The 26,079-nt window shown below is 48.6% G+C and overlaps 3 protein-coding genes and 1 non-coding gene across 8 annotated transcripts in view; 3 read left to right on the forward strand and 1 right to left on the reverse strand.

Moving 5' to 3' along the window:
• Window positions 1-398: 398 nt before the first annotated feature.
• Window positions 399-26,079, forward strand: part of LOC143807995 (uncharacterized) — a 31,792-nt gene continuing 6,111 nt past the window's right edge. The window contains exons 1-5 of one of the 4 annotated variants that reach the window (XM_077290180.1): window positions 399-590; window positions 3,918-4,013; window positions 22,755-22,950; window positions 23,030-23,149; window positions 25,608-26,056. In XM_077290180.1, coding sequence (XP_077146295.1) covers window positions 573-590; window positions 3,918-4,013; window positions 22,755-22,950; window positions 23,030-23,149; window positions 25,608-26,056 — 879 coding nt within the window. In that variant the 5' untranslated portion in view covers window positions 399-572. The remainder of the gene's footprint in view (window positions 591-3,917; window positions 4,014-22,754; window positions 22,951-23,029; window positions 23,150-25,607; window positions 26,057-26,079) is intronic. The other 3 variants (XM_077290181.1, XM_077290182.1, XM_077290183.1) reach the window with 3 other exon arrangements.
• LOC143807993 (uncharacterized) lies at window positions 12,171-13,737 on the forward strand. Of its 2 annotated transcripts, XR_013221849.1 has the most exons (3): window positions 12,171-12,550; window positions 12,644-12,832; window positions 12,934-13,737. XR_013221849.1 is itself a non-coding variant. In XM_077290179.1 (2 exons), exons 1-2 carry the CDS (start codon window positions 12,185-12,187, stop codon window positions 12,719-12,721), a joined length of 444 nt encoding a protein of 147 aa, XP_077146294.1. In that variant the 5' UTR covers window positions 12,171-12,184; the 3' UTR covers window positions 12,722-13,737. The 2 variants fall into 2 exon arrangements, 1 of the variants encoding a protein (XP_077146294.1); XM_077290179.1 differs by having other exon boundaries at window positions 12,644-13,737.
• Window positions 17,256-18,020, reverse strand: LOC143808983 (uncharacterized). Its single transcript, XM_077292163.1, has 2 exons — window positions 17,577-18,020; window positions 17,256-17,483 (listed from the first exon to the last, which is right to left on the reverse strand). Exons 1-2 carry the CDS (start codon window positions 18,018-18,020, stop codon window positions 17,256-17,258), a joined length of 672 nt encoding a protein of 223 aa, XP_077148278.1.
• Window positions 22,312-22,380, forward strand: LOC143810812 (small nucleolar RNA SNORD82). The gene has a single exon (XR_013223195.1). It is a non-coding gene; the product is annotated as a small nucleolar RNA SNORD82 (small nucleolar RNA).

Genomic DNA, 26,079 nt, shown 5'->3' on the forward strand with positions numbered 1-26,079 from the left:
CATCAGTAACGCGAGTGTCCGGTGATAGAGCACGTGACTGGACCCCACTGTGGCCGAGCTCCTCGTCACGGGAACTTCCAGCCATTATAGTAGAAAACGACACAAAACCACATAAGCGACAGCGATAAAGAGCAGCACTGCGCGGAAACCTGCGGCAAAACGGAACACCCACGTGGGAACCACCACCTCGCAGCCATCTTGCAGTTACTAACAAGTTACAACCACATGGTAAATAAACCCAAAATGGCTACGCTCGGCTCGTTTATAGGTCCTTTTGGATCCTCGCAACCTCATTGGTTGGAGGTGTGTGTTCCAAATCCGATCTCTCGCCTGCCATTGGTCACACGTTCGCACAGGATCAGAAGCGCAGAAAGAGCTAGGGGCGGTGCTTGCTTCGTTCCTCCTTCACGGATTGGCTAGAGGTGAACACGTGACACGGACCCCTAATTAGCTCCTTCTCATCTCAAGATCCTCGCCTCCACGCGGTTTCTTGGCACAGGCGCTTCGTGTCGTTTTGAACTGCTCATGCGCGTGACCCATACATCTACGGGAACCGCACATCCGCCGCCGACATGGTGAAACTAGCTAAGGTAAATGCGCGCGGGGCGGTAGCATCGAAATATGCGCTTCATATCGGCGACATTTAGGTGCTTTTACTATAAACTCGTGTGCTCGGCTGGTTATTGGCCGTGGCTTATGAGGCTGGTTTCACATTTGCTTCTTTGTGTGCAGCGTTTGATCTCAATGCGTGCATCTATTTAGCATGGTGCGTTTTTTAGCGGTGTGCGTCTGGGCATTTTTGGAGGTGTCAAAAATCTGTTAAATATGTGCAGGCATGCGTATGAGTGTGTATAAAAATATATATATAATGCATTACTGTCTATGGGAATGCATCGGTACGCATGAGCATGCATTCGATGCGCTTTTATACTTTGGACTGCGCATGTCCTGGAAATATCAAACGCATGCAGCATTTTTTTTTTCTGTCATGCATAAGCTGATACATATAAAAAACACTGTGTAAAGGTGTTTGCATGCGTTTTAACATGCGTTTGCGTATGCAGATGATACGCTGTGCACATATACGCAAAATGTGAACTTGGCCTTAGAGGCAGGGCAGCTTTCTGTGGCCTGGTAGCTCGCAGCTACAAGAAAGGAGTTCAGCAGTAGTATGCATGCGCGATTAAGAGACTAGTGCGCAAGTAGCTTGTTCCATAGCAAGGGCGCACTGTGGGCCTATGGCGGCGACACGGCAGCGGCCGAATGTGAGTTACCTGTCATGTGAGACAGCCGTGAAGGGGATTACTGGGAGAGGTGTGTGCGGCTCTAACGGCGCCATATTTTGTTTTCCCGCTTGCTGAACTTCTACGTGTAGCCCGTGGCCTCACTTCCGCCCCATGCACTTTTTGCACGTGATTGTAGATCGTGGGGGTGTTCCACATGGCTGCAGAGGGAGAAGCCACATGGGTGATCGTACAGCACATGGTGTCACCAGCACGTGGTCGCCTCATGGCCGTTACCCGGTCCGAAATCCACACATCATTTCCCTCCGTGTGACATCACCTTCTCTGCTCTGTGGGCGCTTGTTCTTGGCTATATATACTAGATGGTGGCCTGATTCTAATGCATCGGGTATTCTAGAATATGTGTGCGCAGTGCATTGCGCAGCCCACGCAGTGCATTGCGCAGCCCACGCAGTGCATTGCGCAGCCCACGCAGTGCATTGCGCAGCCCACGCAGTGCATTGCGCAGCCCACGCAGTGCATTGCGCAGCCCACGCAGTGCATTGCGCAGCCCACGCAGTGCATTGCGCAGCCCACGCAGTGCATTGCGCAGCCCACGCAGTGCATTGCGCAGCCCACGCAGTGCATTGCGCAGCCCACGCAGTGCATTGCGCAGCCCACGCAGTGCATTGCGCAGCCCACGCAGTGCATTGCGCAGCCCACGCAGTGCATTGCGCAGCCCACGCAGTGCATTGCGCAGCCCACGCAGTGCATTGCGCAGCCCACGCAGTGCATTGCGCAGCCCACGCAGTGCATTGCGCAGCCCACGCAGTGCATTGCGCAGCCCACGCAGTGCATTGCGCAGCCCACGCTGTGCATTGCGCAGCCCACGCTGTGCATTGCGCAGCCCACGCTGTGCATTGCGCAGCCCACGCTGTGCATTGCGCAGCCCACGCTGTGCATTGCGCAGCCCACGCTGTGCATTGCGCAGCCCACGCTGTGCATTGCGCAGCCCACGCTGTGCATTGCGCAGCCCACGCTGTGCATTGCGCAGCCCACGCTGTGCATTGCGCAGCCCACGCTGTGCATTGCGCAGCCCACGCTGTGCATTGCGCAGCCCACGCTGTGCATTGCGCAGCCCACGCTGTGCATTGCGCAGCCCACGCTGTGCATTGCGCAGCCCACGCTGTGCATTGCGCAGCCCACGCTGTGCATTGCGCAGCCCACGCTGTGCATTGCGCAGCCCACGCTGTGCATTGCGCAGCCCACGCTGTGCATTGCGCAGCCCACGCTGTGCATTGCGCAGCCCACGCTGTGCATTGCGCAGCCCACGCTGTGCATTGCGCAGCCCACGCTGTGCATTGCGCAGCCCACGCTGTGCATTGCGCAGCCCACGCTGTGCATTGCGCAGCCCACGCTGTGCATTGCGCAGCCCACGCTGTGCATTGCGCAGCCCACGCTGTGCATTGCGCAGCCCACGCTGTGCATTGCGCAGCCCACGCTGTGCATTGCGCAGCCCACGCTGTGCATTGCGCAGCCCACGCTGTGCATTGCGCAGCCCACGCTGTGCATTGCGCAGCCCACGCTGTGCATTGCGCAGCCCACGCTGTGCATTGCGCAGCCCACGCTGTGCATTGCGCAGCCCACGCTGTGCATTGCGCAGCCCACGCTGTGCATTGCGCAGCCCACGCTGTGCATTGCGCAGCCCACGCTGTGCATTGCGCAGCCCACGCTGTGCATTGCGCAGCCCACGCTGTGCATTGCGCAGCCCACGCTGTGCATTGCGCAGCCCACGCTGTGCATTGCGCAGCCCACGCTGTGCATTGCGCAGCCCACGCTGTGCATTGCGCAGCCCACGCTGTGCATTGCGCAGCCCACGCTGTGCATTGCGCAGCCCACGCTGTGCATTGCGCAGCCCACGCTGTGCATTGCGCAGCCCACGCTGTGCATTGCGCAGCCCACGCTGTATAGTCACGCAGTGTATTTCCCAGCCCACGCAGTGTATTTCCCAGCCCACGCAGTATATAGCAATGTGGGCATCATATCCCTGTTAAAAAAAATAAAATAAAAAATAGTGATATACTCACCTTCCGGAGCCCCCGGATCCAAGTGAAGCGGTTACCGACGCTGCTCGTGCGCTCCAGTCCCAAGAGTGCATTGCGGTCTCGCGAGATCGCAGCATGGACCGGTTACCGGAGCGTTGCGAGCGGGAAAGGCCTGTTGTCAATCCTGGGGCCGACGGATGGTGAGTATATAACGATTTTTTATTTTTAACATTAGATCATTTTACTATTCATGCTGCATAGGCAGCATGAATAGTAAAAAGTTGGTCACACAGGGTTAATAGCAGCGGTAACGGAGTGCATTACACCGCGGCATAATGCGGTCCGTTACCGCTGCCATTAACCCTGTGTGAGCGCTGACTGGAGGGGAGTACGGAGCAGGGACTTACTGCGGGGAGGAAGGAGCGGCCATTTTTCTGCCGGACTGTGGCTGTCGCTGATTGGTCGTGGCTGTTTTGCCACGTCCAGTCAGCGACTTGGATTCCATGACAGACAGTGGCCACGACCAGTGAATATCCGTGACAGACACAGACAGAAGGACAGACAGAAAGACGGAAGTGACCCTTAGACAATTATATAGTAGAAATTTGTTTTTTGTGTATTTGATAATTTGCACTGTTTTGTGTTACAGGGAGCGAAAGCACAAGGTAAACCTAAGAAGGCCCCTCCCCCCAAGCAGGTGGACTCCAGTGAGGATGAGGAGATGGAGGAGAGCGAAGAAGAGCTGGTGAGTGCTGCCTTCGCTGGCCGGGAAGGCTTTCCCCTTAACTGTCCATTGGTCACTTCGCTTTTAGGGTATGTGCACACGTTGCAGATTTCCTGCAGATCTGTAGTGGTTTTTTTCCGCGCAGAAACGCTGCACATCTGCAAGTGATTTACAGTACAATGTAAATCAATGGCAAAAAAAAAATGCTGTGCTGAAGGTGCGGAAAAATCTGTACGGAAAACTCAGCAGATTAAAAAAAGGACCATGTCAATTCTCTGTGCAGATCTGCTGCGTTTCTGCACCCATTCCATAATAGAAATCTTCAGGGGTTAAAAAAAAGGAAGAAATCACAACGTCCGGAGATCGTGTCGTGATCAGGAGATCGTGTCGTGATCAGGAGATCGTGTCGTGATCAGGAGATCGTGTCGTGATCAGGAGATCGTGTCGTGATCAGGAGATCGTGTCGTGTCCGTTTTAATTATTCATGGGACGGGCACCTGATTGTACTTTAGTTTTAATTGATTATTTAGTTAATTTTAACCACTATCACATAATATACAATGGATTATATTTATTAATAGCGAATTTTAACCCCTTCCCGACCTGTGACACAGCGTATGCGTCATGAAAGTCTGTGCCAATCCGACCTGTGACGCATATGCTGTGTCACAGAATGATCGCTTCCCTGCAGATCGGGTGAAAGGGTTAACTCCCATTTTACCCGATCTGCAGAGACAGGGGGAGTGGTACTTCAGCCCAGGGGGGGTGGCTTCACCCCCCCGTGGCTACGATCGCTCTGATTGGCTGTTGAAAGTGAAACTGCCAATCAGAGCGATTTGTAATATTTCACCTATGAAAATGGTGAAATATTACAATCCAGCCATGGCCGATGCTGCAATAGTATCTGCCATGGCTGGAGACCCCGATCTGCCCCCACCCCACCCCACCGATCGGCTCCCCAGTCGTCCTTTCTGCCCCGATCTCCGTTCCGCTCCCCTCCTCCCTCCTGTCGGCTCCCCCGGTCCTCCTGTCCGCTCCCCAGGTCCTCCGATCCCCCCCCGTGTTCCGGTCCCACCCCCCCATACTTACCTAGCTCCGATGTCCCTCCCGGTGTCCGGCCGTCTTCTTCATGGGCGCCGCCATCTTGGAAAATGGCGGGCGCATGAGCAGTGCGCCCGCCGAATCTGCCAGCCGGCAGATTCGTTCCTGCACATTTTGGTCGCTGTGATAAGTTCTATCACAGCGATCAAAAAAAAAAAAAAAAAGTAAATAAATCCCCCCCTTTATCACCCCCATAGGTAGGGACAATAATAAAATACAGAAAATATAATTATTTTTGTTTTTCGGTTAGGGGTAGGGTTGCACTTAGGGTTGCACTTAGGGTTGCACTTAGGGTTGCACTTAGGGTTGCACTTAGGGTTGCACTTAGGGTTGCACTTAGGGTTGCACTTAGGGTTGCACTTAGGGCTAGGGTTGCACTTAGGGTTGCACTTAGGGCTAGGGTTGCACTTGGGGTTGCACTTAGGGTTGCACTTAGGGCTAGGGTTGCACTTGGGGTTGCACTTAGGGTTGCACTTAGGGCTAGGGTTGCACTTGGGGTTGCACTTGGGGTTGCACTTGGGGTTGCACTTGGGGTTGCACTTGGGGTTGCACTTGGGGTTGCACTTGGGGTTGCACTTGGGGTTGCACTTAGGGTTGCACTTAGGGTTGCACTTAGGGTTGCACTTAGGGTTGCACTTAGGGTTGCACTTAGGGTTGCACTTAGGGTTGCACTTAGGGCTAGGGTTGCACTTAGGGTTGCACTTAGGGCTAGGGTTGCACTTGGGGTTGCACTTAGGGTTGCACTTAGGGCTAGGGTTGCACTTGGGGTTGCACTTAGGGTTGCACTTAGGGCTAGGGTTGCACTTGGGGTTGCACTTGGGGTTGCACTTGGGGTTGCACTTGGGGTTGCACTTGGGGTTGCACTTGGGGTTGCACTTGGGGTTGCACTTGGGGTTGCACTTAGGGTTGCACTTAGGGTTGCACTTAGGGCTAGGGTTGCACTTAGGGTTGCACTTAGGGCTAGGGTTGCACTTGGGGTTGCACTTAGGGTTGCACTTAGGGCTAGGGTTGCACTTGGGGTTGCACTTAGGGTTGCACTTAGGGTTGCACTTAGGGTTGCACTTAGGGTTGCACTTAGGGTTGCACTTAGGGTTGCACTTAGGGTTGCACTTAGGGTTGCACTTAGGGTTGCACTTAGGGTTGCACTTAGGGTTGCACTTAGGGCTAGGGTTGCACTTAGGGCTAGGGTTGCACTTGGGGTTGCACTTAGGGTTGCACTTAGGGCTAGGGTTGCACTTGGGGTTGCACTTGGGGTTGCACTTAGGGTTGCACTTAGGGTTGCACTTAGGGTTGCACTTAGGGTTGCACTTAGGGCTAGGGTTGCACTTAGGGTTGCACTTAGGGCTAGGGTTGCACTTGGGGTTGCACTTAGGGTTGCACTTAGGGCTAGGGTTGCACTTGGGGTTGCACTTAGGGTTGCACTTAGGGCTAGGGTTGCACTTGGGGTTGCACTTAGGGTTGCACTTAGGGCTAGGGTTGCACTTAGGGCTAGGGTTGCACTTGGGGGTTGCACTTAGGGCTAGGGTTGCACTTGGGGGTTGCACTTGGGGGTTGCACTTGGGGGTTGCACTTGGGGGTTGCACTTGGGGTTGCACTTGGGGTTGCACTTAGGGCTAGGGTTGCACTTAGGGCTGCAATTAGGGTTAGGGTTGGAATTAGGGTTAGAATTAGGCTATGTGCACACGGTGCGGATTTGGCTGCGGATCCGCAGCGGATTGGTCGCTGCGAATTCGTATCAGTTTTCCATCACGTTTACAGTACCACGTAAACCTATGGAAAACCAAATCCGCTGTGCCCATGGTGCGGAAAATACAGCGCGGAAACGCTGCATTGTATTTTCCGCAGCATGTCAATTAATTGTGCAATTCTGCAGCGTTTTACACCTGCTCCATAATAGGAATCCGCAAGTGAAATCCACACAAAAAACACTGGAAATCCGCGGTAAATCCGCAGGTAAAGCGCAGTGCGTTTTACCTGCAGATTTTTCAAAAACTGCGGAAAAATCCACGCAAATCCGCAACGTGAGCACATAGCCTTAGGTTTAGGGTTGGAATTAGGGGTAAGACTAGGGTTAGGGGTGTGTTGGGGTTAGGGTTGTGGTTAGGGTTGTGATTAGAGTTAGGGGTGTGTTGGGGTTAGTGTTGGAGTTAGAATTGAGGGGTTTCCACTTTTTAGGCACATCAGGGGGTCTCCAAACGTGACACGGCGCCACTATTGATTCCAGCCAATCTTGCGTTGAAAAAGTAAAATGGTGCGCTCTCCCTTCCGAGCCCCGACGTGTGCCCAAACAGTGGTTTACCCCCACATATGGGGTACCAGCGTACTCAGGAGAAACTGATCAACAACTTTTGGGGTCCAATTTCTCCTGTAACCCTTGGGAAAATAAAAAATTGCGGGCTAAAAAATTATTTTTGAGGAAAGAAAAATGATTTTTTATTTTCACGGCTCTGCGTTATAAACTTCTGTGAAGCACTTAGGGGTTCAAAGTGCTCACCACACATCTAGATAAGTTCCCTTGGGGGTTTAGTTTCCAAAATGGGGTCACTTCTGTGGGGTTTCTACTGTTTAGGCACATCAGGGGCTCTGCAAACGCAACGTGACGCCCGCAGAGCATTCCATCAAAGTCTGCATTTCAAAACATCACTACTTCACTTCCAAGCCCCGGCATGTGCCCAAACAGTGGTTTACCCCCACATATGGGGTATCACCGTACTCAGGAGAAACTGGACAACAACTCTTGGGGTCAAATTTCTCCTGTAACCCTTGGGAAAATAAAAAATCAGGGCTAAAAAAATTTTTTTGAGGAAAGAAAACGTATTTATTATTTTCCCGGCTCTGCGTTATAAACTTCTGTGAAGCACTTGTTGGTTTAAAGTGCTCACCACACATCTAGATTAGTTCCTTGGGAGGTCTAGTTTCCAAAATGGGGTCACTTGTGGGGGAGCTCCAATGTTTAGGCACACAGGGGCTCTCCAAACGCGACATGGTGTCCGCTAATGATTGGAGCTAATTTTCCATTCAAAAAGCCAAATGGCGTGCCTTCCCTTCCGAGCCTTGCCATGCGCCCAAACAGTGGTTTACCCCCACATATGAGGTATCGGCGTACTCAGGAGAAATTGCCCAACAAATTTTAGGATCCATTTTATCCTGTCGCCCATGTGAAAATTAAAAAATTGAGGCTAAAAGAATTTTTTTGTGAAAAAAAAGTACTTTTTCATTTTTACGGATCAATTTGTGAAGCACCTGAGGGTTTAAAGTGCTCACTATGCATCTAGATAAGTTCCTTGGGGGGTCTCCTTTCCAAAATGGGGTCACTTGTGGGGAAGCTCCAATGTTTAGGCACACAGGGGCTCTCCAAACGCGACATGGTGTCCGCTAACGATGGAGATAATTTTTCATTCAAAAAGTCAAATGGCACTCCTTCCCTTCCGAGTTCTGCCGTGCGCCCAAACAGTGGTTTACCCCCACATATGAGGTATCAGCGTACTCAGAACAAATTGGACAACAACTTTCGTGGTCCAGTTTCTCCTTTTACCCTTGGGAAAAGAAAAAAATTGTTGCTAAAAGATCATTTTTGTGACTAAAAAGTTAAATGTTCATTTTTTCCTTCCATGTTGCTTCTGCTGCTGTGAAACACCTGAAGGGTTAATAAACTTCTTGAATGTGGTTTTGAGCACCTTGAGGGGTGCAGTTTTTAGAATGGTGTCACTTTTGGGTGTATTCAGCCATATAGAAGCCTCAAATTGACTTCAAATGTGAGGTGGTCCCTAAAAAAAATTGTTTTGTAAATTTTGTTGTAAAAATGAGAAATCACTGGTCAAATTTTAACCCTTATAACTTCCTAGCAAAAAAAAATGTTGTTTCCAAAATTGTGCTGATGTAAAGTAGACATGTGGGAAATGTTATTTATTAACTATTTATTCGGACTCCCATGACAGCACTACGAGAGAGGGGATCCGCCCTTAAGGAACAGGAAACCTACAGATACAAAAGGGCGGCACCTCTCCCATGCATCAGTTGGTTTCCTGTTCCTGAAGGGACTGGATTCCTACAGAAGTTTTTCTACGGGTTTCCAGGCCGGCCGGACCGAATCTGGTAGCGAGGGGGGTCTCCTACCTCGGCCGGTGCGAGTACCTGATGTGGTCACGGTGGCCCTGGCAGGGCGGCACGGCAGTGACTAAAACAGCAGGGAAGCGGTCGCCAGGGGGTGTCCGGTCTCCAGGTGCCAGCGTATGGTGAGTATAAATCCCCTCGTGTGCTGTGGGTCTCCCTGCGTGTGGGGGCGGTGGCAGTGTCCTGGAGGCGCCGACCGGAGTTCAGCTGGCCGGCCTCGGCGTCCCACGATAGCTGCAGCGCTGACAGGAAGCGCTGTAAGCTGCGGTGACGTCGGTAGGCGGAGCCAACGACGACTTCCGGGTCGCGGAGCTCCTGCGCATGCGCGGGGGCTCCAAGATGGCGGCGCCCACCGGGATTTCATGCCGCTTTCCCTCAGAACGCCGGAGGATCCCCCACAGCTGCGGCAAGGCGGGGAAATCATTTTTTAATGCTGAGCAGGTGTGCTGTCCGAAGGAGGGGCTTTTATAAGGAAGCTCCAGCGGCGTGTTCCTGGCTTCTGACTCCAGTTTGCTGAAGATGGCGTCTGATCAGGATCAGCAGATTGCTCTGCTGGAAGAAGCATCCCAGAAGCCTAAGGAGAAGGAACACGAAAAAAGGAGCGATAGTTCAGGCCGCAGAAGCTCCTCCAGACAGGGGTCTGGAGTGTCAGCCAAGAAGAATCCCCCTCGTACTTCGGTATCTCTCTGGGTGTGGGCAGCCACTGGTAAGTGATCTCCGAGAAAGTTCACTTAATGACTAGTGTCCCCTCATATGTTTTATGCAGGGAAGGAAAAATGTCAGTAAGACGAAGCATAGGGAGTGTGCCATCTGCGCGGTTCCCTTGCCCGACTCACAGCCTAAAAAACTATGTGACCCCTGTATCCAGCAGACGGTGAGGTCCTGGAAGGAGGGGAGGGGGTATGGCATGTAGTTCTTATACACTAGTCTGCCTTACTTATCCCCTTAGGTAGCGGAAGAATCCTCTTCTATTGCGGCCAGTCTAAAGGAGATGGTTAGAATGGAGGTCAGACAGTCCATTAAGAACCTTTCACAGACAGGAGGCTCTAAGCAGAGAGCTCAGTTGACGTCTGATTCGTCTGTGGATAAGGAAAGCGAAGAATCGGACGATTCAGCAGCATCATCCTCCTCCTCGGAAGAAGACGCTGCTCGGTTTTGCTTACCCTTGGAGAGAGTAGACAAATTAATAAAGGCAATCAGAGGCACAATGGGTATAGTAGAACCCAAGCCTCAACTCTCTAAAGAACAAATGATGTTCAGCGGCTTAGAACAGAGAAAGCGCAGAGTTTTTCCCCTGAATGAAAAGATACAGGAACTTATCAACAGGGAGTGGAGAAAACCAGAAAGGAAAGGCTCCTTACCACCTGCGCAAAAGCGTAGATACCCTTTTGATGACCCAGCAGTAGGTAACTGGGAAAAGGCCCCGAAACTGGATGCGGCAATTGCCAAGGTAGCAAAGCGTTCCTCTCTCCCGTTTGAAGATATGGGAACGCTTAAGGACCCCCTAGATAGGAAAGTGGATACCTTCCTAAAGGGGACCTGGGAAATGGCAGCCGGTTCCTTAAGACCTGCGGTGGCGTCAACCTGCACGGCAAGGTCGATGATGGTTTGGCTGGACCAGTTAGAGACCCAATTAAAACAGGGGGCCTCCAGAGACTCTATTCTAGCAGCATTGCCGGTAATCCAGGAGGGGGCAGCTTTTTTATCGGACGCTTCAATTGATGCTGTTAAATTGGCAGCTAGAGCAGCAGGACTTTCTAATGCTGCAAGGAGAGCCCTATGGTTGAAATGCTGGCCTGGGGATATGCAGGCAAAAGCAAAGCTCTGCGCTATCCCTTGTAAAGGCGAGTATTTATTCGGGCCTACCCTGGATGAGCTCCTGGAGAAGGCAGGAGACGATAAGAAAAAGTTTCCCAATACCTTCAATGCATACCGTCGTCCCTTCAACAAAAGAAGGTTCAATCGGGGAGGGAAGCGCGCCTTTTCACCGGGCAGAGATCGATCCAGATGGGATGATAAGCGAAAACGAGGTACAGGTCTCATGTTTCGTCGTAACCCGACGGAAAACAAGAAACAAGAACAATGACTAGCAATCCCAGTGGGAGGGAGACTGCTGCATTTCTCAGCAGCATGGTCAGAAATCACAAACAGCGTTTGGATAAAAAACACTGTTTCCCATGGTCTCAAACTTGAATTTGTCCAGGCTCCACGGGACAAGTTCAAGCTAACACCCTGGCGCTCATCTCCCACTGAACAATTTGCCCTGGAAGAGGAAGTGAGGACTCTTTGTTCTAAAAATGTGTTGGTGGAAGTACCATATTCTCAGACGGGAAAGGGGTTTTACTCCCCCCTCTTCCTAATCCAAAAACCAGATAATACTTATAGAACCATTATTAATCTTAAGGGTCTCAATAAGTTTCTGGTAAAGCATACTTTCAAAATGGAGTCCATCAATTCTGCAATAAAAATGCTCTTTGAAAATTGTTTTATGGTAGTGGTGGATTTGAAAGATGCCTACTATCATGTACCCATTCATACTGATTTTCAACAATACCTGAGAGTAGCACTGATAATGGAGGGCAGGATTCAACATTTTCAGTTTAGGGCACTCCCCTTTGGGATAACCTCTGCTCCTAGAGTGTTCACTAAAATAATCGCAGAGGTCATGGCACATTTAAGGGAGTCAAATGTCCTTATAATCCCCTACTTAGACGATTTTCTCATTGTCGGGAACTCAGTGGATCACTGTCTGTCACAATGGGAAATTACTAAAGCTAAACTAGAACGTCTAGGTTGGATCATAAACTTCGAAAAATCTAAATTACAGCCTCTAAATATGCAAAAATTCCTGGGGTTAATTTTGAATTCGGTAACACAGCAGTGTCTTCTCCCCGGGGGAAAAATAGCGCTAATCCAGAGTTATGTGTTTAAAGCAATTAAGTCACCCTCCATGACACTTTACCAGAGAGTTTATCGAGATGTATCGCTCCTTGCCCTGCCTGTGGAAGATCAAATCCGGAGACTACAGTAACCGCGACAAGAGGAAGGCGGCTTACGAAAAGCTCATCACCCTTTGCCGGCAGCATAATCCAGCTGAGAAGGTGGATGAAACTTTTGTCAAGAAGAAGATCCAGGGACTGCGCACAGTGTGGAAGAAGGAGCTCAACAAGGTGCAGGCCACTTCTAAATCTGGCGCTTCCACGGAAGAAGTGTATATTCCCAAGTTGTGGTACTATGACCAGCTCTCCTTCATTCTGGACCAAGAGATTCCACGGCCCATGACGTCGATGATGACACTACTTCCTGTCAGAGAAGAAATACCGGAGGAGGCCCAAGGACAAGACGTAAGTGCCTCTTATGTACTCTGTAATACTACTTACATGCAAGAGCTATATCCACTATAGTAACTTCTCACTTTGTTTTTTTGTATCATGCAGATTAGCGCTGTTATAATGTGCAACACAGATAAGTATTTTCAGTTGCTATGCTGTAGTAATAGCCTAACCTTTCCCTAAACTATACGATAACCAGCAATCTATTCTACTTCAGCAGGTTTTAACCTTTATATTTGGGCAAAATGAAACCTATAAGATAAGTATAGTTGTTCTAAGTATCTATTTGACCTGGTAATATAAATAGTCATAGTCATTGATCCTCTTCCATATAGGTGTTTGTAGTGTATGTCGCAAATGCAAGATCTTTACCCTTTTTTTCTCTATTTTTGCAGGTGCTGACTGGATCGACAGAGACAGAAGACAGTGACCGCACTGAAATACAGATTGAGGATGCAGCGCCTCCTGCCCCGCTTCGCTCAAGGCTACCGTCGAGGAAGCGCAAAGCCACCAGCTCCAGCAACGACGCGGCCGAAATGTTTTCCATGGCTAAAAGGCTAATGAGTCGGGAAATTTCAAGCGGCACCTCAGGCTTTGCAAACTATGTTGCGGAAAAGTTATCCAAACTGGACGAGTCGCAGAAGGATCATGCAGAGCGACTGATTTTTGAAGCCTTGAGCAAAGCGGCAGCCAAAGAACTGAATGCATCGGCAAAGGTGGTGGTAGAAAGGGTGGAGCAACGTCACACGGACCTGCGCATGCAAAGCTACCAGAACTCGTGGCCGCAACCCCCGGAGCCTCACTTCAGTACCCCTGTTCGCAGAAATGGACCTAGCTACAGTTTTGCCCCACAAAGCCAACCGACATACAACTATGTTCCTCCTGACTTGGCTTCACCATCCCGACACCGGAACTACAATCAAGATGGACGCTTTCTGGACTTGTAATGTGAGAACTTCAATCAAGATGTACAGTGTCATGACCAATAATGAGTACTTATAATGTTATTTACTATGTAGATACAGTGTCAGGACTTATAATGTTTGTAATTTACTATGTAGATGCGGTGTCATGACCAATAATGAGTACTTATAATGTTTGTGATTTACTATGTAGATGCACAGTGTCAGGACTTATGTTTGTATCCTTATATTTTGTAACTATTCTGTTCCTTTTGATAAAGCAAATAATTTTTACTTTATACGGTTGTGTTGTTGTGGCGCTATGTGTGCCTCTCTGTACGCTCATGTCTTGTTGGTGTACATACCCCTGCCTGGTTAGATGCGGAACAAAGACAAACCGAACACAAGGGGTAAATAGAAAAAATTTTTACTTACAACTAAAAAAATTTAGAAAACATTAAATATAAAACATAAAAGCAATATAAAACACTATTTACAAACATATTTACACGGGTTTCCCGGCTACAATGTCCTCCAGCAGGCTCTGATGGCGGTTTATTGCCTCCAGCTGCTGCCTGGCTGCCTGTTGCAGCTGCCGGCCAGAGGCCACAAGCAGCAGCAGCGTTCTGTTATCTACGGATTCAGAGGAAAAAAAATTTAGTCGCTTATACAACTGTTTCTTGCACACCAAAAACATTTTTATCTATAGGCAAGCTATCGATAGAGATATCTATAACTATTGGCAGGCTATCGCTATACGTATCTATCTATAGGCAGGCTAGCGATAGCCTGCCTATAGATATCTCTATCTAGCTATCTATAAGCTGGCTATCTATATCGATAGCCAGCCTATATATATATATATATATATATCTCTATCAATAGCCTGCCTATAGATAGAGATATCTATAGGCAGGCTATCGATAGCCAGACTATATATCTCTCTATCGATATACATATCTATAGCGAGGCTATCCTTGCCGATATCTATATCGATAGAGATATCTCTATCGATAGACTGCGTATCTATTGGCAGGCTATGGCTATACATATCTATATGTATAGGCAGGCTATTGATAGCCTGCCTATAGATATCGCTATCTATAAGCTGGCTATCGATAGCCAGCCTATAGATATCTATAGGCTGGCTATCGATATAGATAGCTATTGGCAGGCTTTCTATATCTGTCTACAGGCAGGCTGTCTCTATATATACACAAGACTATATGAACACTAAACTGCTTACCTATTGCTGGAGGCAATAATTCCTGAGCCTGCTGGACAGATCTTCCTGAGGACTGCAGCCGGGCTGTAAAAAAAATATACGTGCATTAGACATTAGATATGTTCACTTTAGACCCTATGTATTAACTACTTACCACTGGCCGACGCCAACATATCCTCCTCCGCCTCTCCGGTCGGCTGTTCCTCTTCCCCGGTCCGCTGTTCCTCTGCCTGCAGTTCCGCTGAAAAACAAAAGGTTTTTTTTAGATGACAGGGAGTGATAGTGAAGCTGGTGGTAGAAAGGAGCGGCAGGTAGGGAGAGAGAGAAAGGTAGAGAGGACAGCAGAAGAGCGCCAACCTACTTGGTGTCACAAAAACCCGAGGGGGTGACATGGCCGGGGGCAACACGGCCAGTGGTGACGAGGCCGGGGAAGAGGAGGCCGGGGCGGACAGGTCCGGGGGTGATGGCGCCATTAGGGCTGTAAGCAATGGGAAAATTAATGCAGCCATTCCATTGGATCATCACTAATTACACAAAACCGTGTTGTTCCTTACATCTCTCGTCCCTGGATGCACTTGGGGAAGCCGTGGTGCTGCTGCGGCTCATGGACGTTCTCCGCGAAGCTTTAAAGAAAGAATAACGCGCATGTACGTTTAAAGGGGGCAAGAGTGCACCATGGAAGCTGAATTCGGCGAATACCTACCTGATGAGCTGACCTCCGGGTTTGAGGCGCTGGCGCTTGCACGTCGCCGGCGACCTACAATCAAAAACTCTGGTCAGGGGCTGCAGGCTACAGAGACGTTCGAGCGAGTGCGGGCCGGCTACAGAGACGTTCGAGCGAGTGCGGGCAGGCTACAGAGACGTTCGAGCGAGTGCGGGCAGGCTACAGAGACGTTCGGGCGAGTGCGGGTACGCTACATAGACGTTCAGGCGAGTGTCCGTACGCTACATAGACGTCTGGCCGAGTGCGGGTACGCTACATAGACGTCTGGGCGAGTGCGGGTACGCTACATAGCCGTTTGGGCGAGTGCGCGCATGCTACATAGACGTCTGGGCGAGTGCGGGCGCTCAGTATACTCACTGTGCCTGATGTCATCCCGAATGTCCGCCAGGCGCCCCGGGCACTTGTACTTTAGGTCAGCCCACTTCTTTTGCAGCTGCTCGTGGGACCGAAACACCCCAAAGCGCCTGCGCAGCCCCCGACGCACCTTGCGCAGCACATCGCGCTTGTGGAGCGTCGGGTGCAGGGTGTTCCGGTCCCCCTCATAGCGGAGAGCGTCCATGGTTTTCACCATGTACCGCAGCTCACGGCTCCCCAGGGCAGGCGTCCTGTTTCTGTCCGCCATTTTCCCGAAAGACCGACGTAACGTACGTGACGCACTGTTGACCCCCGCCCCGGCGGCGCACAAATGACGCAATCGCGTCACACGCGCAGCGCCGCGTGTTTTGCCGGTACCAAAACACATGCAAAAGAGAATCATCCCGCAACTTGTAAGAAATCACTACGCAGGATGTTCTATAGTGTTTAATTTTACAGCGCGGGATACGCCGGAGCGAGGTCACTGTGCCCATGGGGTGTGGTTTAACTAAACGTCATCATCGAGCGCGGCGCCGGTTACGTTACAGGTTCGCCGCGCCCGAAGCCCACTTATAGGAATACGGCGTTGCAAAATATGACGCAACAACGTTCCAAACGGAGGCGCTGCTGATGGCGTCGTGAAATGCCACGCAATGAAACATTTTAGTGCACGAACACTTGCAGGGGCCAGAATCAAACCACAGAATCAGGCAGAGAAGGAAGGTTGCAAAGAAAAAAAGTTTATTGCACACACAAAAACATTTCCTTGTCATTAAAGTTACGTCCTCTGCTGCCGCGAACATAGCGTGTTGAATCTACCGCCAGCTTGGTGACATCACCGCGCTGGGGGCAGAATCAACCCGCCACAGCCACGCCAGCAGAGGAGGGGGTAAAAAGCGAAAAACTTTATTACACACACAAAAACATTTCCTAAGCATGCGACACGATTTCATGCTGCCAGGGCACGGCTCCCGGACCATTGAAGTATTGGCAGTACTTCTCTCGACAGTCCCGTGCATCATCTGCGTGCCTGCCGGATCCCAAAGGTAGTAGACCTGCTATTCCTTGTTCTTCAGCCCGCCACTCCCCAGGCACAAGATCTCCACTGGTTGGGTCCACAAAATCCGTAAATTCCGGTGGACTGTACGTAATGGCATCCCGGCGCCGAAGGAAATTATGGAGCACACAGCAGGCCAAAACCACGTTGTCAATCGACGAAAGCTTCAAGTTGATTGCAGTGTGAAAAACTCTGAACCGATTAGCCATTATGCCAAATGCATTCTCAACAACACGACGTGCTCTGGACAAGCGGTAATTAAAGATTCTCCTTTCGTCGGTGAGAGTTTTTTGTGGAAAAGGCTTAAGCAGATTCGGAAGAAGAGGGAAGGCTTCGTCTCCTACAAACACAAAATTGAGGTTTCCTCTTGTTTCTTCATTTTCGGGCAACTGCAGTTGGTTGCTCTTCAGCCGGTCTCCAAATGTAGTGTAATCCAAAACGCCGCCATCGGACACTCAGCCATTCATGCCAACATCAACATTTATGAACTCGTAGTTGGCGTTGACGAGGGCCATGAGGATGACGCTGAAGTAGCCTTTATAGTTGAAGAAAAAGGATCCCGTGTTTGGTGGCTGCGTGATGCGCACATGTTTGCCATCCAAGGCGCCTCCGCAGTTTGGAAACTGCCACTGCTGCTCGAAACCGATAGCAATCTTCCTCCATTCATCCGGTGTCCTTGGGAACTGCAAGATGTAAAACAAAGATTACACACAGATAAGCTACATAGATATTATATAGCTGTACAAACGAGTAGTACCACACACACACACACTCACCTCCATATAATGGCGTAAGCCGTGTACAATGGCCTCGCACGTCTCCGGAATTAAAACGCTCAGTAAAGGCCGGGAGATAGCAGAAGAATAATGGAGATCTTGTAGGGATCCGCCTGTAGCAAGGAACCGCAATGTCACTGCCAAACGTTCTTCCACGGAGATTGCTGCCCGAAGCACTGTATCCTGCCTCCGGATCAGTGGCGTGATGGCCGCCAATAAAATTTTGAATGACGCCTCCGACATCCTCAGGTAGTTACGAAAATCATGAGGGTTGTTTTCACGTAGCTCCCTTATCAGACGCATGTGCGACAATCTTGACCTCTTCAGCAGCCAGCTCCTGACCCACATGCGGCGTTGTCGCTTTGGACGGCTTTCTTCTTTCAGCCGCTGACCCTCAAGCATCAGGGCAGCAGCTATAAGAGCCCTCTCTCCGTCATCCAACATGTCGACTGAAATGAACACAAATAGAAAATTAAAAGAAAAAAAGGAATGCTTCCAGCACCTTGTTGAATCTATGCCACGAAGAATTGAGGCAGTTCTGAAGGCAAAAGGGGGTCCAACCCGTTACTAGCATGGTGTACCTAATAAAGTGGCCGGTGAGTGTATACATACATTGCACATGTCATGCAAAGATCTCCCAACCAGCATTCCAATGGTCTCCAATAATAGTCAAAAAAAGGAAAGCAGCACAAAAAACTGAAAAAAATAGTGGACTTTATTGCCTGAACGGCGTGGCGACGTTCCGGACGTAGTATCCTTTTTCAAGCAGTGAACATGTGTGAAGCAGCTTTTTATATGAAACACAAACATCTCACTAAAAAAGCTCATTAAGTGCAATAATATAAAAATTGATCCAAGATACATAAAATAGCAATCAATACAAACATGCATCTGTGCAGATTGTAACACCCCTTTAACCCCTTCATGACCCAGCCTATTTTGGCCTTAATGACCTTGCCGTTTTTTGCAATTCTGACCAGTGTCCCTTTATGAGGTAATAACTCAGGAACGCTTCAACGGATCCTAGCGATTCTGAGATTGTTTTTTCGTGACATATTGGGCTTCATGTTAGTGGTAAATTTAGGTCGATAATTTCTGAGTTTATTTGTGAAAAAAATGGAAATTTGGCGAAAATTTTGAAAATTTCGCAATTTTCACATTTTGAATTTTTATTCTGTTAAACCAGAGAGTTATGTGACACAAAATAGTTAATAAATAACATTTCCCACATGTCTACATTACATCAGCACAATTTTGGAAACAAATTTTTTTTTTGCTAGGAAGTTATAAGGGTTAAAATTTGACCAGTGATTTCTCATTTTTACAACAAAATTTAAAAAACCATTTTTTTTTAGGGACCACCTCACATTTGAAGTCAGTTTGAGGGTTCTATATGGCTGAAAATACCCAAAAGTGACACCATTCTAAAAACTGCACCCCTCAAGGTGCTCAAAACCACATTCAAGAAATTTATTAACCCTTCAGGTGTTTCACAGCAGCAAGAAGCAACATGGAAGGAAAAAATGAACATTTAACTTTTTAGTCACAAAAATGATCTTTTAGCAACAATTTTTTTCTTTTCCCAAGGGTAAAAGGAGAAACTGGACCACGAACGATGTTGTCCAATTTGTCCTGAGTACGCTGATACCTCATATGTGGGGGTAAACCACTGTTTGGGCATACGGCAGGGCTTGGAAGGAAAGGAGCGCCATTTGACTTTTTGAATGAAAAATTGGCTCCAATCTTTAGCGGACACCATGTCGCGTTTGGAGAGCCCCCGTGTGCCTAAACATTGGAGCGCTCCCACAAGTGACCCCATTTTGGAAACTAGACCCCCCAAGGAACTTATCTAGAAGCATAGTGAGCACTTTAAACTCTCAGGTGCTTCACAAATTGATCCGTAAAAATGAAAAAGTACTTTTTTTTCACACAAAATTTCTTTTAGCCTCAATTTTTTCATTTTCACATGGGCAACAGGATAAAATGGATCCTAAAATTTGTTGGGCAATTTCTGCTGAGTACGTTGATACCTCATATGTGGGGGTAAACCACTGTTTGGGTGCACGGCAAGGCTCGGAAGGGGAGGCGTGCCATTTGACTTTTTGAATGGAAAATTAGCTCCAATCGTTAGCGGACACCATGTCGCGTTTGGAGAGCCCCTGTGTGCCTAAACATTGGAGCTCCCCTACAAGTGACCCCATTTTGGAAACTAGACCCCCCAAGGAACTTATCTAGATGCATAGTGAGCACTTATAACCCCCAGGTGCTTCACAGAAGTTTATAACGCAGAGCCGTGAAAATAAAAAATAATTTTTCTTTCCTCAAAAATGAGTTTTAGCCCAGGATTTTTTAATTTTCCAAGGGTAATAGGAGAAATTGGACCCCAAATGTTGTTGTCCAGTTTGTCCTGAGTACGATGATACCCCATATGTGGGGGTAAACCACTGTTTGGGCACACGGCAGCGCTCGGAAGGGAAGGCACGCCATTTGGCTTTTTGAATGGAAAATTAGCTCCAATCATTAGCGGACACCATGTCACGTTTGGAGAGCCCCTGTGTGCCTAAACATTGGAGCTCCCGCACAAGTGACCCCATTTTGGAAACTAGACCTCCCAAGGAACTAATCTAGATGTGTGGTGAGCACTTTGAACCCCCAAGTGCTTCACAGAAGTTTACAACGCAGAGCCGTGAAAATTAAAAATCATTCTTCTTTCCTCAAAAATTATGTCTTAGCAAGTAATTTTTTATTTTTGCAAGGGTAACAGGAGAAATTGGACCCCAACAGTTGTTGCCCAGTTTGTCCTGAGTACGCTGGTACCCCAAATGTGGGGGTAAACCACTGTTTGGGCACACGTCGGGGCTTGGAAGGGAGGGAGCACCATTTGACTTTTTGAATGCAAGATTGGCTGGAATCAATGGTGGCGCCATGTTGCGTTTGGAGACCCCTGATGTGCCTAAACAGTGGAAACCCCTCATTTCTAACTTCAACACTAATCCCAACCCTAACCCCAACACACCCCTAACCACAACCCTAACCCCAACACACCCGTAACCCTAATCCCAACCCTAACCCTAATCCCAACCCTAACCCTAATCCCAACCCTAACCACAACTGTAACCCCAACACACCCCTAACCCTATCCGTAACCCTAACCACAAGCCTAATCTTAACCCTATTTCCAACCCTAGCCCTAATTCCAACCCTAACTCTAATTCCAACCCTAACCCTAAGGGTATGTGCCCACGTAGCGGATTCGTGTGAGATTTTTCCGCACGACTTTTGAAAAATCTGCAAGTAAAAGGCACTGCGTTTTACCTGCGGATTTACAGCAGATTTCCAGTGTTTTTTTGTGCGGATTTCACCTGCGGATTCCTATTGAGGAACAGGTGTAAAACGCTGCGGAATCCGCACAAAGAATTGACATGCTGTGGAAAATACAACGCAGCGTTTCTGCACGGAATTTTCCGCACCATGGGCACAGCGGATTTGGTTTTCCATAGGTGTACACGGTACTGTAAACCTGATGGAAAACTGCTACGAATTCGCAGCGGCCAATCCGCTGCGGATCCGCCGCCAATCCGCTGCGGATCCGCCGCCAATCCGCTGCGGATCCGCCGCCAATCCGCTGCGGATCCGCCGCCAAATCCGCACATGCCATAACCCTAACCCTACCCCTAACCCTACCCGTAACCCTAACCCTAGTTCTAACCCTAACCCTAGTTCTAACCCTAACCCTAGTGGAAAAAAAAAATATATATATATTTTCTTTATTTTATTATTGTCCCTATCTATGGGGGTGATAAAGGGGGGGGGGTTATTTATTATTTTTTTTATTTTGATCGCTGTGGTAGAACCTACCACAGCGATCAAAATGTTCTTGTAAGGAATCTGCCGGCGGGCGTACTGAGCATGCGCCCGCCATTTTGGAAGATGGCGGCGCCCAGCGAGGAGACGGCCGGACACCGGGAGGATCGGTAAGTATGAAGGGGTGGTGGGGGGGTGGATTGGAGCACAGGGGGGGTGATCGGACCACAGGGGGGGTGATCGGACCACAGGAGGGAGCGGGCAGGAGGACGGGGGAGCCGGCAGGCGGACGGAGGGGACCGGACCCCATAACGGAGGACTGGGGGGGCGATCGGTGGGTGTGGGGGGGGGTCACTTTAGGTTTTCCAGCCATGGCCGATGATATTGCAGCATCGGCCATGGCTGGATTGTAATATTTCACCTGTTTTTTAGGTGAAATATTACAAATCGCTTTGATTGGCAGTTTCACTTTCAACAGCCAATCAGAGCGATCGTAGCCACGGGGGGGTGAAGCCACCCCCCCTGGGCTGAAGTACCACTCCCCCTGTCTCTGCAGATCGGGTAAAATGGGAGTTAACCCCTTCACCCGATCTGCAGGGACGCGATCATTCCATGACGCCACATAGGCGTCATGGGTCGGATTGGCACCGGTTTTCATGACTCCTACGTGGCGTCATGGGTCGGGAAGGGGTTAAAGAATGCTACAGCTTGTCGTGCAGTAGACGAGCTGCTGTTCTCCCCGGCATTTCCAGTTTTGGCAGATAAGCCTTTAATCAGGTTCTTATTTAATATCACATTTCTGCTATTTTACTTATTAACTTTATATACCCCTCTCACGTGTCTGTATCCGTACAGTTATATGAACAGGGGCCTCATACTGCGATCTGTAAATATATAACATGCATTAAATGAGGAGTTTTTTATAAATGTCAGCACAAATGATGATTTTTACTATGGGACTTAATACTGATTTCAGTGATGATCTGCTTAACTGATGTGCTGTTCAATGTTTGGCAATGATCTCTATAGTTTTGTGACAAAAGGTTAATTATAGCTTGTGTTGTAATGATACCCTGCTCTGTCTGAGACGTTAGTCCGGCGAGCACACTATCAGTGTTTTTTTACAGCTTTTTTTTTCCGTATAAGAATGCATTCAGTAGTAACTGTCAGTCACTGATGGGACCGCCCACCAGGCCAAAATACTAGGAAGAGGAGGAGTTTTATTAAGTCACAGATTATACTGTATCTTTCAAAATAAGTCTACCCAACTTCATCTGTTCCATAACCTGATTTGTATTTTCACTCACTGCTGCATTTGGCCATCAAAGGAGATCTGGGACATTTCGGTTCTAACACTTGGTTGTCTTTTAATAGATTGAGGTTCCTGTGAAGACGCCCTCTAAGAAAGCTACTACTCCAGCCAAGGCAACACCAGGGAAAAAAGCTGCCACTCCAGCTAAAGCTGCAGCCACACCTGGTAAAAAGCGCGCCACTCCTGCAGCAGCCAAAAATGGTAAAAAGGCAAAGAAAGCAAAAAAGGAAGAAAGTGAGGAGGATGACGAGGAGTCTGGTATTTATTTGGTTAATTTACATTTGGAAAGAGTATAAGTAAACTTGTACAGTACCAACTTTTTTTTTTCCTTTTCTAGAACTTTTCGAGGAAGACAAACCAGCTGCCAACAAACGTGTAGCTAAAAAGGATGAATCGGAGGAAAATGATGATAAAGATGATGAGGAGGAGGATGACGACAATGATAATGATGATGGAGGTATGATTCCTGAATAAAGACAGTGGGCATCTTGGTTACTGTCAGTTAGTTCTAAGTGTTACTATACAGTGTGTCTTATTTACGAGTGATGTTTTTAAAAGTTTTTCCACTTTAATAAATGTGGATTCCAAATGCTTCTATGTACCGTACATACTTGAGTATAAGCCGAGACCCCTAAATTTTGCCACAAAAAACTGGGAAAACTGACACTGGTCTACAAAAAAAAAATAATTCTGACATGGACTTTAATAACAGTTTTAGACTAATTTGAGGGTGCTGAATTCAAATCTGATCTTATAATTTCTCTATCACATCACGTTTTTGCGCAATAGGTATATAGCCCATTTTCATGAATTCCATGATAAATATACCGTATATACTCGAGTATAAGCCGACCCCCCCCTAATTTTGCCACAAAAAACTGGGATAACTTATTGACTCGAGTATATGCCTAGGGGGGAAAATGCAGCAGCTACCGGTAAATGTCAAAAGTAATAATAGATACCAATAAAAGTAAAATTAATTGAGACATCAGTAGGTTAAGTGTCTTTGAATATCCATATTGAATCAGGAGCCCCATATAATGCTCCATACTGTTCATTATGGCCCCATAAGATGTTCCATATTAAAATATGCCCCATATAATCCTGCATAAAGGTTAATAAAGGCCCCATAAGATGCTCCATAGACACATTTGCCCAATATAATGCACAAATGCTGATTATGGCCCCATAAGATGCTCTATAAAGATATTTGCCCCTTATAGTGCTCCACAAACGTTATGGCCCTATAAGATGCTCCATACAGACACGTGCCCCATATGCCGTAGTGCCCTACAAACGTTAATTATGGCCCCATACAGACACTTGCCCCATATAGTGCTGCACAAACATTATGCCCCTATATAGTGCTGCAGAAACGTTATGGCCCCATATAGTGCTGCAGGAACGTTATGGCCCCATAGATGCTCCATACAGACACTTGCCCCATTTGCTGCGATAAAAAAAAAAATCACATACCTCTCCGTCGCTCAGGCCCCCGCACTTTCAATAGTCACCTGCTCCTCGTTCCCGGCGCCGATCTGTCTCCAGCACTGACGTTCAGCAGAGGGCGCGCACTAACCACGTCACCGCGCCCTCTGACCTGAGCGTCACTGCTGGAGACAGATCGGCGCCCGGAACGAGGAGCAGGTGACTATCGCGCAGCGCTGCGCTCCCCCTCCCCGTATACTCACCTGGTCCTGCCGCTGTGTAGATCCTGCTTCATCCTGTACTCAGCGGTCACATGGTACCGCTGATTACAGTAATGAATAGGCGGCTCCACCTCAATGGGAGGTGGAGCCGCATATTCATTTACTGTAATCAGCGGGACCATGTGACCGCTGAGTACAGGAAGAAGCTGAAGCTGCTGCTGCCGGCGCCAGGGACGTGCAGGGACCGCGCCTGGACTAGGTGAGTATTATTAGACAGCCCCCGCTCCCTCTCCCCTGCCGACCCCCGGGTATGACTCGAGTATAAGCCGAGAGGGGCAATTTCAGCCCAAAAAAGTGGGCTGAAAATCTCGGCTTATACTCGAGTATATACGGTAAGTAGTGTATGAAAAGTGCCGGTTTATACGGTTCACTAAGTTAAATTTAGTTTTAATTTAGTCTCCCAATAAATGTGAGAATATCTTTGTTTTCTTTGAACATGCATAATTCCCATTTGTTAAGGTACCGTCTCACAGTGGCACTTTGGTCGCTATGACTGCACGATCCGTGACGTTCCAGCGATATACTTATGATCTCGCTGTGTCTGACACGCTGCTGCGATCAGGGACCCCGCTGAGAATCGTACGTCGTAGCAGATCGTTTGAAACTTTCTTTCGTCGTCAAGTGTCCCGCTGTGGCGGCATGATCGCATCGTGCAACAAAGGTGTGCACGATATTGTATACGATGTAATGGGTGGAGGAGCTTGATACGTAGGAGCGCTAAATTCTCCACCTCCTGTGTGCTGATTGGGCGGTACAATACTGTGCGCTCATTCGACAGACGTAGTACTATTGTATTGTTCCCAGCCGATAAAACTGAAGCTGTCGAGCGCTGTATTCTTTTCTCTCTGGAGCACGTGCTTGAACCAGAACTCCTAAATCCCCTGGATTCCCTGGACTTTAAACTACAGACTTTTACCGCAAGAGGTATGTACAACGCTACAGCGTAGCAGATAGTGCCCTTCAACGAGGATGTTACCTCCTGTTTACCGCTGGAGCGTGGACGATTGTTCCTTATGGAGAGTAGGGTAGGCCAGAGCGCCTCAAGTAGACAGCTCTAGCGTGGCCTATTTTTATCCTTTTACAGATCTAGCTGTTGCGCGGTGGACTACCCCGTTTATGCCGGTAGCACCATATATATTTAGATAAATGGTCAAAACATTTTGTTTGTTAGCACGTGTATTTATTGTATGTTTGTTTTCTTTTTAGCAAGTATGCTGACTTCCGGTGAGAAGTCTGTCGTTGCTGCTGCCCTGGTGTTTGTGGCAGCACGGCTCCTAGAGGAGAGACGTCCAAAACGAAAACGTCGCATGTGGACCAGGAGCTGGGTGCTGAAAAGGTCAACATTGTCACACATGGGTCTCATAAGAGAACTACGTGATAACAACCCTCATGATTTCCGAAACTACCTTAGGATGTCAGAGGAATCCTTCAAGATAATACTTGCTGCTGTTACGCCACTCACACAAAGGCGGAATACGCCGATGTGTGCAGCCGTGTCCGTGGAAGAAAGGTTGGCGGTGACACTGCGGTTCCTGGCCACAGGAAGGTCTCTTCGGGATTTGCAGTTTTCCGCTGCTGTTTCCAGGCCTTTACTGAGCGTTATGATTCCGGAGACATGCGAGGCCATTGTGCAGAGCTTAAGGCATTATATGGAGGTGACTGTATGTTTCCTACTTCT

Source organism: Ranitomeya variabilis, chromosome 2, assembly GCF_051348905.1.
Source record: "Ranitomeya variabilis isolate aRanVar5 chromosome 2, aRanVar5.hap1, whole genome shotgun sequence".
In the NCBI taxonomy this organism is placed as follows: Eukaryota; Metazoa; Chordata; class Amphibia; order Anura; family Dendrobatidae; genus Ranitomeya; species Ranitomeya variabilis.

Bases quoted from the DNA above. Each gene is read 5' to 3' on its own strand.
- LOC143807993 (XM_077290179.1), top strand. From the start codon at position 12,185: ATGTATCGCTCCTTGCCCTGCCTGTGGAAGATCAAATCCGGAGACTAC. The intron at 12,551-12,643 runs GTAAGTGCCTCT...TGTATCATGCAG, and splicing joins AGGAGGCCCAAGGACAAGAC to ATTAGCGCTGTTATAATGTG.
- LOC143808983 (XM_077292163.1), bottom strand. From the start codon at position 18,020: ATGTTGGATGACGGAGAGAGGGCTCTTATAGCTGCTGCCCTGATGCTT. The intron at 17,484-17,576 runs GTGAGTGTGTGT...TACATCTTGCAG, and splicing joins GCTTACGCCATTATATGGAG to TTCCCAAGGACACCGGATGA.